Raw genomic sequence first — 20874 nt, 5'->3', positions numbered from 1 at the left:
TTTAAATCCTCTTGCAACACACACACTCCTATGCATGTGCTTTTCTCCTAAAGCAGCCCCTCCTGTCTTAGCTCTACTTATGCTGACTTTTCAAAAATTTCCCCGCATCCCACGAATTTAAGTTAACCTGCTTCCTTTACACTGTTCTATGACCCTGTTTCTTTATCCACTTTTTGCCTTACCTGTGCTTTGAAAGTTTCATTGTCCCTCCAGAAGGTTCATGTATTTGTTCCTTTACCTCCACCATCACTGGGGTTTCTTTTCATCAGTCAACATATTCCTTCCCTTTTCAAGAAAGCTTCCCTCTCTACCAGGCTACAAAAGGAGGCAAGAGCCTGTCTTGCGTCCTAATAGAGGGAATATCGGCTCAGTTCACGTGTAGTGAATGACAGGATCTTGGCTGGAATTTACTATGTGTCCCTCCAAGAAAAAGAAGGAAGAGCTCTGATCTGGAATTGAGTACTGGAAAGGAAAGTCTTCTTTGCAATGTGCAGTCAGGCCAATTAGAAACCGTGCTGGACTTGTTGCCTGTCTCTAGCAGGCACAACCGGAGGTGAAAGGAGACGGCTACTTTTGAGTCACAGAATCACCTTTTTTCTTCCCTCTCTATCCTTTCCTGTTTTCATCCAGCTGATATTTGGAGGTAACAGAAGAAAACCACTGTCTCCCAAAAAGTCCCATGACATGTGCTTGTCTCTGTTGCTAGAATCACACCTCCTTCTGGGTTCCTCTGTGCCTAAATCTAGAGCCATGGCAAAGAAGGTGGTGCCTGCCAGTGCACACCTGTCAAGTCAGTTGCGGCTTTTTTGAGTCATTGATTCATTTTTACTTTTTTTTTCATAACTGATCCTTATAAATCAACATGAGATGTCAGTGGGTAGGATGGATTAGACTGTGCTCTCTCAAAAAGGAAAGGAATGAGTGATGGCCAGCTGGATACCCCGCTGAAAAGGCATGTGACAAACCATTCCTCCACCCAACAGTCCAAAGAGTCTGAAAGCCGCAACAAAACAGCAAAAAATAGATGGTTCTCCAAGCAGCCAAGGGATTTGAAATGTTGTGCCATTCTTCCTCTTAATGAATTCCTAACAAGAAAAAGAAGTCACAGCAAAATAAAAGAAGCAAAGCAGGTGGGATGAGAGCTTTCTCTGTAAGATCAGTTTCCCACAAATGGAAGTGTCTCAACTGGAGAAGTGGATATAAGGACAACAAGAGAAGAGCAGAGGGCCTAAACAAAATACATTGCTCTCTTCATTTTTTGCCAGCCTCATCCATTAGAGTTACACATCAGAAACAGAACCTCTTCTTCATAGTGGCACAAGATTTTTGAATGCTGTGAAACAGACCATCCTAAAACATTGCACATGACTTCCTGATCTTTTAAAAAAACCCTGTTTCTTTTGTTTTGACAAGTTACTCTTGTCATTCTGGCTGAAAGATATTGAGTCTAACAACAGCTTTTTTAGATGGCGTCCTTAACCTCTATGTTTTCCACAGAAAGTGTTTATGGAAAACTGTTATAGTCACACTGGATTCTGACATTTGAAATAATTTGCTATGTTTTATTATATTTTTATCTAGGAATGAATTCAAGAAGTCATAAAGAACACATAAATAATATCAGGAAATATATTTCTGATACAGAAAGACATGTCTTTCCCTGTTTGTGCACTACTGTGGTGCAAACGTACAGAGTTTTAAAAAGAAGTGATTTTCAGCAAATATTCAGAATATTTTTCCATTCCATTCTGTTATTACTTATAACCTTGTGACAGCATTAGCACGTTGATGCTGATTCTGCTGAGATATAAATACGTCTTCTTTTTCGGGGCATGCCATCTGGAATCAGAATTCTTTCAAAGAAATGTAAATAGCTAGCTTTTTTTTCCACATTACATCTCTAACATTTTATTTTTCTTTTTGGATTTGCAGGTGGCAAAGGAGGGAAAAAGAAGAAAAACAAAAATACTGCCAAGCCCCAGAAAAGTAATGGTTCAAACTGGGCCAGTGTTCCCCTCCCGCCCCCTCCTGTGCAGCCACTTCCAGGCACAGAGCTGGAACACTATGGGGTGGATCAGCAAGAAGCAGGGTAATTTTTTTTTTCTTTTTCTTTTGAAGAAAAATCTGTGGTTTGCAGAGATGAGGCCTGTTTTGTTATAATTTTTTAATTTTGCTAAGTGACAATATTATTTCATTTCATTTAAAAAAAACAAAAGTAAAAGAGCACCTTATCCAATAGACTTATTCAAAGCTAGGGAGGAGAAATGTTTGAATAGCTTCTCTGGAGAGTGACTGAAGGTGGAAACAAAAGTGACCTTGCTTTATCATCATGTAGAGCTTTACTGCTTTCCCATGCTGAGAAGTATCTCACTTCACAGGTAGCTTAATTGAATTCTGTTGGGACTGCATGCAGCTGATGGGACTCAGAGTGAGTAAGGATGACATAATCTGGCTCTTTGTATTTTTTCACTGCTTTGATGTTTAAAAATATTAGAGCCAACAGAACAAAAAAAAAAAACACATCACCAAATTGGATTATTTTTTGAAGATCAACCAATGGATAATAATGTTCTCATTGGCTTTTAGAAGAAATTTCACAGTTGTGGAAGGCATGCTAATTATAGGCTTTTTGTTGTTGCCATTTAAATAACTCCTAAGTTTCTAGAACCTTCCACTTATTTTTTTTATAGCTTAAACTTGTTCTCAAGGACACATAATCACACAAGAAGCGCTAAGTGAGAGAAAAGAGACATTTTCTGCACAGACAAAAATTACATAATGGTTTTTATAAAGTGTAATTACATGACGTGCCAGGTTATCAAACTCCAGAAGAAAATCAGAGTATACAGAAAAATAGTTTACTGTGGTCAGTTCTGTTGGAGCCTTGGAGAATAATTGTTCTGTCAGGGACAAATTTCTGCCTGTCTAAATACATGGATTAACCAATATTTCCTAAGGATGAAACACGTTTTAAAAAAACATTGTAATAACTTTACTGAATAAAAATATTTCAGGTGTTATCTCTTTTGTAAGCACGAAGCATTGATCATTACTAGTTTTATAATGAAAATTAGAGCAATTACGTATTATTTGAGTTTATACAAAGTCCTTCAACTCTTAAAATGAGTAACAACTAACTGTGTTAGTCAGTGGAATTCTTTTTAGAATTAAGGCCCATTCAGGCTCTATTAGAGTTAGAATTTCAAAGCAAATATAAGGGAAAATGAATATCCTTACTGATTGTAAGTGTTGTTTAAATCTCAAGGCAAAAAGTGCATATAATCATGGTGTTCTCTATTCTGTTATAAAAGGCTAAAATAAATTTAAAATGGTTTTACCGTATAATACTTGTCTTTATCAGTTTACATCCTTAAAACACATTTGCAGCCATTTCACTAAAACAATTATGCTATGGAAGGCAAAAAACTTGGATTTTCTTTCAGAACAATGAAATAGCATAAAAGGTAAATGGAAATACCTTATAAAAAATCCCTTGTGACACAGGACTTGACTCCTCAGTTGCATAAAGTATCTGTAATTTAGCTGGAAGGAATGATGTTGGTCACCAAGACAACATTGGTTATTTAAGGATAAGGTAATCACCAGCCTTCCACATTCACAACAATTCAGACTTAGTTTTTCTTCTGATTATCTTCTGAATTACTCTTCTCTGGGTTTTGTAGTGCCTCATTAACAGTGGTTGTAGCTTGACCTTGTAATATGCATTTTACCAAACACACAAAAAATTTGAAGATTAGACTTTCAGTATCAGTCTGGAGCCGTAATTTGCAGCCACCTTTGTTGAAGAATGGATCTGCAATGCCCATACTTTCTCAGGATGTATCCAATACTAATGGTTGTTCTGTATTCAGGGGTTGATCTTGTTTCCATGGTTTTCAACATGCTAAAATGGAATGAATCATAGACTGTGGTCCTTTATGTTGCCTTTAATGTGGACATAGTGGGTAAAAAAACCCAAAACAACAACACATTTTTTAAACTGTTTTGTTTGTCTTGATTTGTTTTGATGTACTCTATCTCTGACAAGTTCAATGTGTTTTAATTTTATAACTAATTACATGCAGAGTAGATACTTTTCCTTGGTTTTATCTAAACTTGACAGTAAGAAAATACTCATTATTAGGCATTATCATCTATTTAGATTTTTCACTAATACTATGCATGTTCTTGAACCAACCCCAGTAAAAGCAACCTGCATATTTTTACTTGACTATTTCTATTTCTTGCTATTGATTGCACCTTAAAGTGCTACTGGGTGTCAATATATTTGATACTTATTTTCTGTCTTTAGAAAAAGTTAAGAAAATAATACCTTTCACATCAAAAAATCTTTTCTGGTGAGGCCTAGGGAGGGAAACATCCTTTATTGCAACTGTGTCTGTAATGAAACAGAGCTGTTATGGAATGTGCCCATTATCCATCACCTTTATTTTTTATCTTGAAGGAAAAAAATCTATCAGGGTAACGAATCAAGTTTTTTAATAGTAAAAGATTGTTATAGGATGAAAGTGCTGAGAATACAATAAAAACTATTAGAAATATAGAGAGTCATGTTTTTTAACCAGAACTTAATAGAGACTTAATTAGAGATCTCTAATGTAGTTAAGGTGCTTAGATTTTAATAAGACTACTTGAAAAAAGTTGCATTTTCACCACGTTGGATTTACTCAGAAAACCGAAAAGAACATGGATGTGACCAATACTCTGTTGGTACCAGAAGTTTCTGTAACTAAATCATTTATGTGAGGTGTAGTTACTAAGTAGTCTCCTAAGTTTGCTAGCTCTTTCTTGCAGGCTTTTTTTTTTTTCTTCTCTAAATGCAGGTTAGAACCTGTGGCTTTTTGGACATCTTACAATATGAAGGCAAGGGTTCTTGTACCTGAAATCTTGAATCTCAATGTCCCGAGCTTCAGGCTTAGGCTGCTTTCCATTTCAAACAAAATTTAGGTAAAGATACGGTACTTGTGCGGAATCTTTTCACTAAGAAATCTTTTTAGTGAGAAATCTTTTTACTATCAAGCTGAACATTTGGGGATTTGAAGCAAGACAGGTCAAAAGGCGAGCACTTCCAAAGCTCATTTATTCATCACTGAGAAGTCACTAGGGAGGACCTTTTTGCCCTGTCCCTTTTAAAGAAGAAGACATTATACCTAAGCATGAGGTTGCGAGAGCAAAAGTAAGTGAAAGAGTTGTTGCATTGTACATTTTTAGCAGCATGAGTTAGGATGGTCCCTTCAGCTTTGGGTGCAAATGTCACGAGCGAGTATTGTTAGGAAGGAGAAATTACAGCTGGCCATATCTTAATTGTCTGCTAAGGATGAGTATGTATCATGTAACATTTTCTTAAATCTCTGTATTATGATAATGGTAATGATCAAACAGTGAAAAGCTCCTAAATGCCAAGGGTTAAGATCCAGCCTTTATTTTCACCTCTGTACACATATGTGTATTTGTGTATCTATATATTGTTATAACTACATATAGATTTAAAGTAATAACAGTGTTAATTACCAAATATGTCTTCCATAGACTTTTGGATGGTTAGATCAAGTTGTTTTAGCTATCCAGAATCTGTGCTTTTAAATAGAGTCTGAATAAGGAAAAGGTAGTCTAGTTAATTTTAGAAATCTATGAGTTTTGCTTAAAGTAAGTGTTTGTTCATAATACAGGTTTTGAAGCTTCTCCATCTCAGTGTTCCTGGCATTTCTGTAACCTGGCTTCATACTTGAGAAAATTGACAGTAATTCATTTTTCTCGGGGAAATTGGTAGTTCCTTCCTTCCGAATCAGAAGCCTTAAAGGAGTATTCTTAAACTGGTTTGAGAAATTAACTGTGTAGCACAACACTTTGCCTGCCTGCATTGCAGAAAAAAGGACCTTGTCAGCAGTCCTTGAAGGTGGAAAGAAGATAAAGTGACTTAGTAGATGATGCTTGGAAAATGGCCTTTAGAGAGTGAGATGGTTTGACAGTGAAGGAGCTATGAGAGCTTTGGGTTGTCTGGTTGCCTTTAGAAAAAAACAACTGTCTATTCTGAGTTATTTTGGAATACACTGGGAGTTAAGAAGAAATGTGTGCTGATGCTCAAGGGACCTGCTGACTGACTGGGTGTTTTGAAGATGGGAGAAGCAGACAGTTGAGATTTGAGTGCTGTGATCATCAGCAGAGCTGTGCCCAATTGAAGCTGTGTTCAGATTAGGGAATTACTCTGGGGAGAAAATGCACAGGGAATGACCACAGTCACTAAGGCCTGTACACCTTGAGTGATGCCAGTGTCTCTAAGGGACAGGATCCCGAGATGATACTGTAATACAACACTGAATTGAAAGGTCCTGTGATGAGTAGAGAGACTGAAAAGGATTGACTTGCTGGTGAAGCTTACATAAAAAGTGATAACTAAATATAGCGCTTCTGTTTCTAGCCCTGATCACCCCTTACAGCTTTGGTATAAGGCAAAAATTGAACCACAAACACCTTTGAGAACACTCCTTATATATGAAAAGAGAAGAATTTAGTGTTCAAGAATACTGGTAGTTGTTTATCTTTTAACTTACTTTGGGCAGGTGTGTTGAAAGTGTTCAGAAATTCAGCAGTGTCTAGGTGAGTCCCAGTACAGATTGGTTAGGAGGTGGGGTGCTGGCAGATGTACCTTATCAGCTGGTGCTTTGACACAGCATATGCTTAGGGTCAGTGCTGCTGTGACATGAATGTATTACACATCAGAGGAGAAACATATTTGCAGTGTGGGAAGACCAGCATTTATGAGGAAAGTGTAGCTTCAAAATAGAAACAAAGAGTAAATTTGTAGACAAAGGGGAGGACGGAAGTAAATAACTCCATAAGTGCAACTATGTAAGGCTTGCTCTACCTTTTAAGAATGCTGCTGTTTTCATGTCTAGGTCAATCTTCATGCACTCTCCTAGATTAATGATCCTGGAAGCGAGTTAGTTCATTGCTGTTGTTGATTGTGGTGTAACATTATCTAATCACCATTAACAAATGTGATAACGGGTCAGTAATTTTTTTGTTGCGCTTCTTGTTCGAGCTGCTTAGCTGTTGTGGGAAAAATTAAACTGACTCGGTAAGGCCAATTTAAGCAATTATGACCCTATTTTCATTAAATGTTAAAAACTTCCACTGTGTGTGAGGGTTATAGCTATAGCAGAAATCCTGCCTGCCCTTTACACCCTCTACTGTGTGGCAGAGATGAGTTTTGATAAATACTAAGTTTATTTGATTTTCATTTTAGATACGACAGTGACGGTTGGTGTCCACCTTTGCCAGTTCAGACCTACCTACATCAGGGCATGGAGGATGAGCTTGAAGAAGATGATGATCGTGTTCCCACACCTCCTGTCCGAGGAGTAGCTTCATCACCTGCCATCTCCTTTGGGCAGCAGTCGACTGCAACCCTCACGCCTTCCCCACGAGAGGAGATGCAGCCAATGCTTCAAGCTCACCTTGATGAATTAACAAGGGCTTACCAGTTTGATATAGCAAAGCAGACATGGTAAATGTTTGAAGGGGGCACTTGTGATCTGGGAAAGGAAAGCATAATAATAATAATAATTTATTCTTCTATGACATAAATATTGACTGTGTTTAACAACATTTCAGTAATATTTCCAAAGAAGTAAAATGGAAGAAGAAATAATAAAACTATGTCTGGAGTGTGAAAGCCTTAAACATTAGTAGGTGCTTTTTAAATCTTAATGCTTGGTAATAAGTTAAATCTTGTCTAAAAGCATGTAAAAACAATGTTCCTCTGAAATTTTACATATACTCAACTAAGTAGTTAACACCCACCTACTGACAGCTTTTATACGGTCAAGAGTACTCTCTTTTCAGGCTAGCAAAAGATATGAATTTTTTAGGATTTTCAAAAATAATGAGATTCTAAATTCCTGAAAATCATTGAAAATAATGATAGTCACTTGAAATAGCACTAGAGCAGCTTTTACAGGGTGTCACATGAGAATGAAGCATTTGCATCTCTGACTGTAGTTTGAAATACCATGAGAATTTCTGATTCATAGGAAAAACCCAGAAATAACGGGAAGAAAGTTGTTAGTATTTACAAAATGGATCTAGTGTTTTAGAGTGCTTTATGCCTATTTAAAGGAAGAGCAAGCAAATACCACAGTAACATTTCCCCTGCAAAACAAACAGAAACAATCTCTTCAGGGACTGAAAAAAGAACTTGTCAAGTGCACCAGGCTGGGGATACGGTGAAGGTCAGTTGCTTCCTGGATGTTCCCTAAGCAGCAGTTGTCCTTTTACAACTTTTCTACCCAGACAAAGCCCGTGAATCTCAGAGGAGAGGAGTAGAGCTAGTTACTGAATGGCATGCTGCCAGCAGAGGAGCAGCCTTTCTTCCCTGGTAAATAAAGCCACAAAGTTATTCAGCTTGAGCTCCCGTAAATAGATCAGGCAGGTAGGCAGGCGGTGCCAAATCAAAGCCAGCTGTTTTCCCTGGACACCGTGGAAGCCTCGAGGCTTGTCTGCAATCTGCACTCAATCAACAGGGTACTTTGGTCCCGCTGCAGTGCCACACTGCCAAGCGCGGACCCTGCCTGCCTGTGGGACAGGCCCAAATCCCAGGCAGCAGCTAGACCTGGCCCATTGAAGGTGGCTGACTTCTGAGCCAGCACACAGATGCACACCCTGCCAGCACAGTGACTCGCTGCTGCATTTTGCAGCTGTTACCCTTTCTATGCCCTACAAACCTCGGGTTCCAGTCCAGGCACCCGATAATGGAGTAGGACACTGCAGCAAAGCCTCTTGCAGCTGACAGGAAAGGTCTTGCTCCCTCTTTGGAGAAATGAAAATTGATTTGGAACTTTCATAATGCACTTAGGAATATACAGATTTTAATGTTGTTCTTGGGTAAGGTCACAGTAATTGAGCCTGAAACTATAGGGGGAAAAAAAATCGAGGAGATAACTTTTTTTCATACTGAAAACCTTACAGGTACTGGAGTAAATATTGAGGGTTGGAAATACAAGTGATTTTTGTGCAATGGAATTGTTGAATGCTTTTATATTGTTTGGCTGGACATGTGTCGTGCTGCTCGAAGTCAGTAGAAAGTCTGACTTGTTTTAACTGGGAAGGGAGATTTCTTAGTTTTCTTTTTACAAAGTTAACCTGTCCAGTGTAGAGAGAGGGGAAAGCAAAGCAGAAAGATGAGACCTGTCAAATAGGTTACTGTGGGAGTAACAGGAGAAAAATATAGAGAAAAGACAACTAGGAATTTAAGAAAGAGCACATTAGAGATTACTGGAAAAGTACATAATCATTATGGCCTTGATCCAGCAAATCACTTAAGTATATGCTTAACTACAAGTACATGAGAAATTGACTTCAATTGTTCTATCACAAGCTTAACATTAAGCATATACTTAAGCATTTTGCTTGACTGGGAGCTAATCACACTGTTTATTGAGGGTTAGTTAGATGGTAGTGCCCTTTAGCACAGTGTTTTGAACACTGCATAGCTAAGAACCTGGTGTCCAGGAAGAAAAGTATTCAAGAACTGCTAATCACAAGGGGGTTGTATATCGAAAAGGAAGCATTTGCTCTGCAAATAAGGTTCAGAATAAGCTATAAGTTAAAACCTACAGAGAGGTGGAGAGTGATTCCAGTGGTACATAAGATTTACTGTGACATTGTCATATCTGGTAGATTTACATTATGGGGAGGGGGAGAGAAAGCTCAATGAATAAAGAGAATTACTGTACTCATTGAGTGTAGGCAATAATACAGCACAAAGTTTTCATTGAAAATATAGTAAAGCACAGAACCAAACACGTGACAGCTGTAATTTTTTTCTGTTATACTGATGTCCAAGCAAGAGAGCAGCAGAATCCTGGGTCCCATCCAGAGTGCTGCCGATTTGAATCAGGCCATGGCACCTCATGTACACTCACCCAAGGATTCCTACGTGCCTAAGTTAGCAATTTTAAGCATGGTACATGCTCTTGTGCCAAGACCAGTCGTGCCTGGGTCCCCTGGCACAGCTTGTGGTGTACCTGTTGTGCTGTAGGGAATGCTGCTTTAAAAGCTGATGGTGTTGTTTTCCTCTGTATCCTCTCAGAGACCAGGCAAATGAGACTCCAAATCCCATGCTTGCCTTTGGCCATTTAGCTATCCTGTGGGTGACTTTTTTATCTTTTTTTTTCTTTTTTTTATTTGTGACTGCTGCATACAGTAATTTCACACATGCATGCCCTAATACTGCTGCAATTAAATCAATTAAACTACTTGGAATAAAGCAAAATGAAAAGGCCTCACTGATAATGTGTTCACTGGACTTGAAAATTTCTCCTGTCCTGCTGGCCATTTCCTCCTCCTTAGGGTGACTTCTGCTTCAGGGCACTGTGTCTGTTTGAGCAGAAGGAGTGAAATTTAAGTTTGGTTCAATGTGTGATTTGCAAGGTGGAATATTGGGTGAGACACTTACATGCTAGGCTGGGATTCAGAATTGTGCTTTTCTGTGGGTTTCCTACCTGATTTATGCAGCCTCTGTGTATATCGCTCTTCATCTGTAAAAGGACAGTCTTGACCTTCCCCATCCTAGAGGAGGAGAAGTATATTTAAGACTGGAAAGTGTGCAAGTAATCTGGTATTAGAGGCTATGGTGAATAACTGAACTGTCTTTTCTTGAGTTTAACCTAACAAGCACATTTTGTAAATCCACTTTGGGACCTGTTGAAAAGCTTGTATTTTGTATTTTGTTGACCGTGGGGTACAAAGTCTCATCCATTCTGATAACTTTTCCTGTTTGTTTGTGCAGGCACATCCAAAGCAATACACAACCTCCTCAGGCTCCCGTTCCACCCCTAGGATATGTATCTGGAAACCTTATTTCAGATTTGGAAACAGATGTTCCAGATGAGGATGATGATGAAGATGATATTGAAGAAGAAACTGTAGAAATCAGTAGGCCACTAAGAGGTCTAGAGCATACTCCAGGCTCCAGTATGGACAATCTAGACAGCTCTGTGACAGGTAACTAAACACAGTTAACAGTGAATCCAGCTTGTTCCTAACAGCAAAATACATCATCAGTCCAATACTTTCTAAGTGAAAATTGATTCCACTCTATTTCTGAAACGTTTAAAATGTGTTAATACTAAACGCTAAAGTTAAAGAAGGATTTGGGAATACTTTGCTTTGCTGCAAAATGATAAGAAAATTCATGAATTTTAAAAAGCTTTAAAGACTTGAAAGAAAACTCAATTATATCCTAGCTTTCATGAAAAGTTCATTCTACTAGAGAAGCAAGACAGTTACACAAAAAGGAGGGGGGAGACCTCAGCTTAGGAATATATATTTCATAAATCAGAAGCAGCATAAAAATGTTATCTTAAAGCACTTTTAGATATTTTGCTGGGGAAATGCTTTCCTAGATGAACACAAGGAAGTTAAAGACTTCAGAGTAAGTGCAGTTAGATCACCACAGCATTTATTTCTAGAGTAAATGTAACATTTCTGTAGGAAAATGTGTATTTTAAACCTACTTTGTATTGCTGAATTTAGTAATTGTTCCCTTTCAGTAAAGCTATTTAAATATTCTGACCCTCCTTCCCTCGCTGCTTCTTGCCCTTTGCATGGCTTGGAAAGCTCCAACATCATCAAAGGGGATCTAGAAAGCCATGCTAAACTAATGCACAGGATCTGAATGAATAAAATGACTGTTGGAGAAATATAGGCAGTGAAAGACATTTGGTTTTAAAATACATAATGTCCTTTTTTTAAGCATCAGTGTATTTCCCTTTATGTTGAACTTGGGCCTCTATATGATATAGTGTGTCCATAAGGTGCAGGGGTACTAAAGACATGAATGTCCCAAATGTGCCAGTGTCTATAGCTCATGAAAGCTGGTGGGTGCTGCTTCAGTCTGATCTCAGCAGGCAAATACTGATTGTTAGTTGTACCTTAAGGGAGACTTGTTCAGTACAACTTACTACCACAGTGCCACTGAATTCCATCTCATTGTTCTGGACCTTTGAAATTCCAAGGATTGCTATTCTGAAAACACTGGGCAAATATGACAGTGATGGAGCATCAATACCTGTAAATTTTCTTCCTTTTCCCTTGTTGAACGAAATAGTGTGTAGCTTAATCCCACTTTCCAGGTTTTCCTTCACCCTTGGGCCAGACTGCTTACCAATCTAATTAAGATTTAAGAATTGTATCTCTGCTGCTGTGATTTGAAACCCAGATTCGACTGAAGGCCATAGAGTTAAAGTTTAAATCCCTGAATTGAGAAGGTTAACTTATTAGTGCATGAGTATGTTAAGTCACTTTGCTTGAATTTCCAGCATAATCTCCTTCGGGCTATAATTCTGCATATTTTTGCATATTTCACTAATGGCTCAGAAGTCTTTCTATTAAGAATGCAGTAGGAGTTTTGCAGTGGTAATACAGCAATTAAAAAAAAAATTGGGTTTGTATATATTTCTCATTTGGTATATATTAATATGCCAATGTTTATGTATCTGTAAATCAGAAAATGATTTCACATTTGCATTTTCACCTGATATTTTGGACCACCTAGAGCAAATACGGAATAGCTGTATTCCTGCTCCAAGTTGTAAACTTTTGTGTTTATTACAATTTAACCTTTTATGTATAACATTCAAGTTTCTTATAATATTTATAAATCTTGTTGTATTATTGGGATGTTAAAAGTGTAGTTGGAATGTTAAAAACTTCCTGCTGCGTTATTTTAGAAGAAATTGGGCAAAACCTGATTGTGTAGACTGGGAGTGTACTTTAGGTGATTTAATGCACTCCCACTCATCACCACCACTATCTTGATGTGGCCTCATCCAGGTGAAAATTAGGGGTTTCCTTTTGCTTTTTCTTTTGGTTGTTTAATTACTTGCTGGATCTGTTCCTTGATCTGGTTCACCGCATGGCAAGGTGTGTGCTGGCACTGCAGGAAGGGAATGTGCAGCTGGAAGGGAAGCAGGATGATAGATTGCCCCTATAGCATATAGCCAATGCTTAGATTAACTTAAAACAATTAGGGAACTACAGCCTTACAAAAAATACACTCAGAGTGTTAGTCTAAATGATCTGTAAAATGGCAAAATATACAAATAACAAGACTGCTTCTGTTTTCCTCGTTTACTACATGGGTAAAACCTTGATTTTAGGATGGTTTGTTTTGGGCTTGATTTTTTTAAGGGGTGGAAGGAAACTGCTTATTATACTCGGGATTTTTTTTTTCCAAAAGAGAATCTTAATTTTTGTTTATCTGTTTCTGTTAACTCTTCCAGGCTGCGTTTACTCTTGTTAATGAGGATACAGCAAATTGCTTTCATTGTTTCCAAGCTGTTTCTCATTCTTCAATTTGATTGCTTTTAAAATACTGTAGAACAACTAAATTGTTTTATTGCACTGAGAATATATAAGCTACTTCTTTTCACAGAACCTTTGGTGACTTAAACCAGCATTTTCCTAGGAATTTTTAGACCATGTTTTCACTTCTCTAAACATTATATTTGAAAATGGAGACAAATGAGAATATCTGACCCAGATGAAGCAATATTTCTGTTCATTTTGAAGTGCCTTGTGAGTTTGGTGTTTGTGAGAAATCTATACTGACATCCCTTGGTCCAGGTTTCCCTCAAATAGAGTTGCTGTGCAGGGAGCAGGGCAAGTTTCCTCACCCTGTACTGTTAGCATGCTCTTGGATTGAAATGGTGCTTTGTTCTTCCTGGCTGAGCTGAGACCCAGGATTTCACTGAGTGCCAAAATGTGGGATTCTCTGAGGGGAAACCCTGGCACTGCCTGAGCCAAAGCGCAAACTACTAAATTCCTCTGACACCACAGTGTTGCTGCTTTAAACTATTTAAAAGTCGAGTTGTCTTCCAGGCCCTTGAGTTTTAGTTACAGCTAGCTGAAGATTCAGACAAGGATTTAATCTGCGCTATTAAGCTTTTCTCTTTGCAGGTGGCAGAGACATAATGTTGACGTGTATAATAAAGTGCAAAGAAAGGAGGAGTGCACAGTGACTGTGTCTTAACATTCTCCAGATATGGCAAAGAGAACTCGGGGAGGGAGGTTTGGATTTGAATGTTTGTGGGATGGAATATGAAATTAAAGCTGAAGTTTTTCTCCATTTCCAGTTTGTTAGGATAACTAGTCACTGATTCTGCTTTAAAAAAAAAAAAAAAGAAATAAAAAGAAAGAACTGGAAAGCAGTGGTAAAACTTTTGCTCACTTTTAATTCATGATTATTTAGGGTTGTTTTTTGCTTTCAGAGACACAATGAAATATGTATTTTCTTTTGCTTATGTTTAATGTTTGCCTTAATAATGAATTGCTGTGCAGAGTTATGGCATGAATGATCATAAAGAGTCTGTTATATTATTCTACTTTAATAGATTTAATTAATTGCATCTGATGACCATATGAGAAATTAATTTGCCTCTCACTGAAATCACTAAGAACACAGCTAGTTTTTTCAGATTTAAGTATTATGGTTTGGGGGTTTTCTTTCCCGTTTCCTTATTTTCTCCTCCCGCAGCACCACCAGTGAAGCTGGTAGTGCAAGCTGTTGTATCTTCAGTCCTGGTGCATTTTAACTGAGGGGAGAGATACACCCATTAACTAGCATGGAAATTAGAACAAGCCCTCTTTTACCTAACTGGTACAAATTGACATAAACAGAGAGATATTCTTGTAAACAGTGCCACAGCAAATGGATAACAATTTTTTTTTTTTCAATAGAATTGTATAGATCGGAAATTATAAAAATCTCTGTAGGCTGTATGTCTCAGCAAGGAAGAATATCCCTTATTTGACATGTTTTGGTCTTGGTTAAAAAAATCACTTATCACTGTCTGTATGGAAAAAGTTTTTCATTCATTGTGTCAGAGCACAAATGGAATAATTCTTGAAAATTGCACAATATCATTTTCATGAGCCATATTTTACCATAGCAGAGCTCAATATTTATATTGATTTGCTTAGGGATACCTATTGCAAAAAATTCTATTTTATAAGCAGTTAAGACAGATTGCATTTAATAGGTAGAATGTGTTTCATGGATTAAATATGTGCTCAGAAAATAGGAAACTGCTACTTTTTGTATCTCATAAAAATGGTAATGCAACAATTAGCAGGGTCATATTATAAAGCACAGACTTTACTCTAGCTTAATGGATCTAGGGATATGCATTCATCAGCAACGATAGATTTAGCATAAAATGACATGTAAATGAATTGATGACTGATCATAAATTAATTTTAGTGCTGAAGAAGTAATAGAGACACAGCAAGATGCCACTTTATCATAGTATTTTACTGCTCAGCAACATTTGAGCAACTACTTAATGTTCTGTGTGCATTTCTTTTCTAACAGCTTGAATAAATTTGAGAATTTTTTTGTGCCTTTCAGCAATATGGAAACCAAAAAAAATCTCAAAAGATGGAATGCAAACAGAAATAAATTTGGCTAAGTGACATAAATTCATTTTTCATTAGATGTTTATGAAGGGCATTAAGTATGGTTGGACCTGTGAAGTGCCAAATATGTATGCATGATTTTTACCTCCTTTTGTTTAGTGTTTCCTGCCCCAAAATAAAAAATTTAAAACTTAGGGGTTTATTCCAGGCGTATACATTTAAATATTCAGGCATTTATGGTGAAGTATGATGTAAAGTATGAGAAAAAGTCTAGGTTTTGAAGTGTGGTCATAATTATAATCTGCATTTAGACCCTTCTATTATTCATTCTTATTTTGGTGGTACAATGACTATTTCCCCTTCTATTCCATCACTTTCACCAAAATCAGTGGGCATTTCTTCTTTGCAATCATGGCAGTGGTCAGACATATCCAAGAGAGGATAATGTCTTTCTCCTCTACAAAGGCTAAGAGAAATCTGTAACTGATTTCAGCTGAAGTAGCATCAGTCCCCAAGGGTGTCACTCATTCTTCACAAATCTAGGGAGTCCATCCCTGTTCCATCAAAAAAAAAAACCAAACCTGCAGGGGAGCAGGGACCCAACATTACTCTGTGCTTGATGGTCTTGAAGGAAAGCACATATGCATACACATGAAAGTACCAGTGACATCATCTCTTCAGTTTAAGCATGCACATAGAGTTTGGTACGTACAGAAAAGTATCCAATGGAATTTTCAGAAGTGTTAGCTTTGTTGTGAGCAGCTTCTATTTCACAAGTGCGTTAGATATTTTTATTTTTAAGTAAAGCAACAGCACACTTTACAAAGAAAAACAGCATTTTTATTGCCAGCAAAATGCCACTAAAAGCGGTAGCAATGCAGTCTACTTGAAGCTAGCACCTCTATTCCCCTCACCTTTCCCTGAGAGCAAAGAAGCTTTCTGTTTGCATTAGCACCAAGAGATATTTTATGGAGCAAGAAAACAGAGTTCAACTTTTCACAGGGCTGATTTTGTTCTGCATAAAGCATTTACTGCCGCTGTCAGCAAGAGTAAAATTTACAGTTGCCAGAAAGCGTAAAAACTCAAATGCGCTCTTGGAAAACACATAGTGAGCTGCATGTAAAGGAGACACTAAAAGCCTGTTTCATCCCATTTCAAAATGCACAGTTGATCTGAAAGGAACGTCAGCATCTCTTATTTTGCCTTTATTCAGAGAAAAACAAATGTGCATCTGATTTGGAAAACAAGAGGCCAGTGGATGGATGCCTTTAAACGAGTAGTCACCACGTGTGCTGTGTTAACACAGCTGTGTGGTGGCCTGAGGTGCCCAGGCTGGGCTCCAGCACTCCCATACCTTCTGGGCAATGTCCACACCTCTGCAGGTCAAAGCAAAAAGGGTTTCACTGCTGCGAGTTTTGGTGGGGAAAAGAAATTGTTTATGCAGGGAAACCGAATAGCTCTGGAATCAGTAGAAGTAATGTAGACATTTCGCCTTTAGCTCCCTGGTCTCACACAGCTGTGGGTGCCGTGTGTGTCTCAGGGTATCTTGCTGACTTCAGCACTTATAAAAAGTTTTGCCTCTGCTTCCAGCAACCAGAAGTTTCATACAGAATCATAGAATGGTTTGGGTTGGAAAGGACCTTTAAAGGTCATCTTGTTCCAACCCCTCTGCCATGGACAGGGACACCTTCCTCTAGACCAGGTTGCTCCAAGCCCCATCCAACCTGGCCTTGAACACTCTGGTAATGGGGCATTCACAGCTTCTCTGGGCATCCTGTTCCAGTGCCTCACCACCCTCATAGTAAAGAATTTTTTCTCAATATCCAATCTAAACCTACTCTCAGTTTAAAAACGTTGCTTCTAGTCCTGCCACTGTAGACCTTATCAGAAAGTCTCTCTCTGTTTTTTCTGTAAGCCCCCTTTATATATTGAAAGGCTGCAGTGAGATCTCCCCAGAGCCTTCTCTTCTCCAGGCTGAACAACCCCAGCTCTCTCAGCCTGCCTTCACAGGAGAGGTTTTCCAGCACTCTAATTATTTTGGTGGCTCTTCTCTGGACACACTCACAGATTTCATATCTGTCTTGTGCTGGGGATGCCAGAACTGGATGCAGAACTCCAGGTGAGGTCGTGGTGTCCCAGCAAAACTCACATCCCTGCAAGAACTGACTTCCAGCCTGACAGGTCCCTCCTAGCACAGCTGCTGGAGAAGAGGGCAAGGGGGAGTGATCTCTGGGCAGAGCACACTCTGCCTTGTATTATCAGCCTTGATAATACTTGCTGTCCATGGGAATGTGAAGGAGTTGAGGAACAGGACTTTTCTATAGGGTTAGCCTACAAAACTGGCAGTCTGATAACAGCAGTTAAAATTTAGGTATTTTTAGAAAAAGTGGCATATCTATGAGTGTGTAGAACAATAGCTGCTTTCACACACACTAGGAGAGAGCATTATGGGCTTTTGCAGATTTTTAATATATTTCATACTTAAAACGTGGCTTATTTTTTTGGATTGAATGACAATCCAGTCCTTCAAAGAGTAGATGAAAAATAGCTACTAGACATACCCTGCAAGTGTCCCATCCCAATTGCAATGTGTATTGTATGTTGTGTAACAGCTGAGGGGTTAGCAAACGGACAGAGCAACATGAGCAAGAGGAAATTAAAAGTTCTTTTAAAATATCCATAGTCTTATGGACTATGATACCAAAAACAATAACTATTCTGTACAGTATATGGTTTTATACGTCTCTACATAGAGAGTAGAACATATCACACAAAACCCTTGGTCTCTGAAACTAATGGGATACATGTTAAATTTTTAACATCCAAGTATCGTCCTTTGATATCTGCAGCTCTAGTTGTATTTTTCATGTTTCAGCTTGTGCTTACATATTTTGCAGAGCATGTCGATAAGCGATTGTTTGAAAATGTCCTCAGCTATAGCATTTCATTTTCTTAAATCTTCATGAAGTGTTTTATCTGTAGTATCTCTTTTCATACATCATCAGTAACTGTTGCTAAGCCTCTTTACTCCCCATTCTCTATGATATCCTATCGCACTTTGATTGTTAGTTCACAAACTGTCTTCTCAGAGGAAATTCAGTTTTAGCCTTCCCTTGCTGCTATCTGGGCTCCCTTACATCTGTCTGCATCAGGTCGAGTCTGTTTGGAAAATAACAATTTTATGTGTGCTCTTGGCAAGCAGAATCGAACTCTGTCACTCTCTGTTGCACTTAACACACTTTCTGCCTGTCAGACCTCCACAGACCTCTTCTGTTTCTTTTCTTGTATCTTAGGAGTGCATGGGCTTTTGTTATTATAGCCTGCCACTTCACTGACATTAAAAGCTTTGGGCACTACAGCATCACAAAATAACCCATTGTTCTTGGGCTTTGTGGTGCAGCACGGTACTGAATTCCAGTATTCATGTATTGTACTCATGACTCGTTTTTGCTGGATGTTTTTCATATTTGACACCGCCATTAGTTAATTAGCCTATCAGTTTGATGCTAACAAGCGGGTCATTATTGATTTACTACTTAGCAGTTTTAAATGCCATAACACTTTCTTGCACATGGATTGGAAAAAGGCTACTGTTCTGCTGCACATCTTATGTATGTTTGTGCAAGTTCAGCTGTGCTGACTGAGTACTTAAATCAGGACCATCCCTCCCCCTGTGTCTTCATGTCTTTGATAACCAGTTCTCTGCAGATTCTCATGGGTTTGCTGGGCTTTTTGGGGGGCTTTTTTTTTCAGCATATATATGTGACTGTTGTTAAAAAGCAGATTTCAGGTATTTCAAGATAGGTGCCCATACTATGTCAGAACAATTTGCTGTGTCTACATAGCACCACCCAATGCCCTGCAGCAGTTCAGGTCCCAAAAGTATTCTGGTAGTTCTGCACCTCAGCTGGACTTGGTAACTCATTAGCACAGCTGCTCCATTCCTGGAAAATATGAATGAAGAGCAAATAAGATTAATCCTTCCTTCACTATTTTGCTCTTTACATTCTAGTTATGTCAAGATTTCCATGTTTCTTTCATATGCTTTTTCAGGTGTCTGGTTTTCTGACTGCATTTTTATGATGTTGTTATCACTTTCGTCTCCTGCAGTGATGGTAATGCATGGTTAGAAGGTTCCACGGGGCCAACATTGGCTTGGTGACTGACTCAGTATTAAATTTGAACATATATTTGCTCTACTCTTGAATCTTAATTATTTCTAACCTTTTAAAAAAGTTACTTTAGTCCACTAGAATGAACTACTTTAGATCAGCTTTCTTCAGGCCACTAAAACTGCTCATTTATTTTAAGGTTTTGATTGACAAAATGACACAAAACCAGTTTTGTTCAGAATAGCTCTTGAAGCTTTGGTCTGACTTTAGCCATATCTATCAAGATTTACACATGTGCTGTCCAAAATTTAAACTTGGTTTTGCAAATATCAAACTAGATACTGGTTTGTAATAAGTCAAGTAAAAAAAAAAAAGAAAAAATAAACCAATCACATTCATTTCAATTCCAGGAAAGACCTATCAACTTTCAAAAGAATTTATTATGGAGCTTTCACATTTGTAGAGAATATGTATAATTTTGTTTATAGGATCGAACTACATGGAGCAATCTGTGAATGAGATCCCTTTTAGCTTTGATAGTGCTTTATTATACCAAACTCCATCAGATAAACTTTGGGTTTCATGTTGGGAAAGGACATACTAAGTGGGTCTTTAAGCTTTAGCTGAATATTGCTCTTTTGTACCAAGCTCTGTCAAATGAACTTTGGGTTTCCTGTTGAGAAAGGACGTATTAATTGGGTCTTTAAGCTTTAGATGATCAAAAGGTATCAAACGTGCACAACTCACTAGACCCCTACATTTGTTTTTAGGTTCAATGGTAAATGGATGGGGTTCTGCGTCTGATGAGGACCGTAACTTTTCTAGTCATAGATCTAGTGTAGGTAGCTCCTCAGATGACTCGATCTTTACCAGCGGCAGTTTTGCACAAGCACTGGTTGCAGCAGCAGATAAAGCTGGTTTTAGGCTGGATGGAACCAGCCTGACAAGAACAGGTTTGTAGACTCAAAGTTGATGCTCTCTGCATGAAGGGTGTCTCTGCCTATTCTTCTCTTCTCTCAGTGAACCCGCATCTCACACTTGTCTAACATGCATGGAATAAGGTGGATGGAGATATTTTTATTGGTATATTTTCAATGAAGCTTTGCATTGTGTTTCATTTTTGGTCATTTGAAGTAGTGAATAGCACAAACTTTTAATCTGCACCTTCGATCTGCTGCAGTTTCCCTCTGTACTGACTCTGCCGTTTATTTACTGACAAATGCTCCATTTAATATTTCAGTGAAGAAATCACTAATTCTGCCTTACAGTTTTGATGATCTTATTTTCTGAAAAATCTCCTCACAATCATTCACGTTTCCAGTGA

The 20874-nt window shown here is 38.2% G+C and overlaps 1 protein-coding gene across 13 annotated transcripts in view; it reads left to right on the top strand.

The window, feature by feature from the left end:
- Positions 1-20874, top strand: part of ROBO2 (roundabout guidance receptor 2) — a 1078275-nt gene that overhangs the window by 1037250 nt on the left and 20151 nt on the right. For 9 of the 13 annotated variants that reach the window (XM_027692569.1, XM_027692568.1, XM_027692575.1 and 6 more), the window contains 4 exons: positions 1933-2089; positions 7268-7528; positions 10811-11025; positions 20321-20503. In XM_027692569.1, the coding sequence (XP_027548370.1) occupies positions 1933-2089; positions 7268-7528; positions 10811-11025; positions 20321-20503 (816 nt within the window). The remainder of the gene's footprint in view (positions 1-1932; positions 2090-7267; positions 7529-10810; positions 11026-20320; positions 20504-20874) is intronic. The other 4 variants (XM_027692574.1, XM_027692580.1, XM_027692579.1 and 1 more) reach the window with 1 other exon arrangement.

Source organism: Neopelma chrysocephalum, unplaced genomic scaffold (assembly GCF_003984885.1).
Source record: "Neopelma chrysocephalum unplaced genomic scaffold, ASM398488v2 Primary Assembly neopelma1_87, whole genome shotgun sequence".
Lineage (NCBI taxonomy): Eukaryota > Metazoa > Chordata > Aves > Passeriformes > Pipridae > Neopelma > Neopelma chrysocephalum.
Note: the sequence above shows the minus strand (reverse complement) of the source record. Positions and strands in the feature narration are given on the sequence as shown.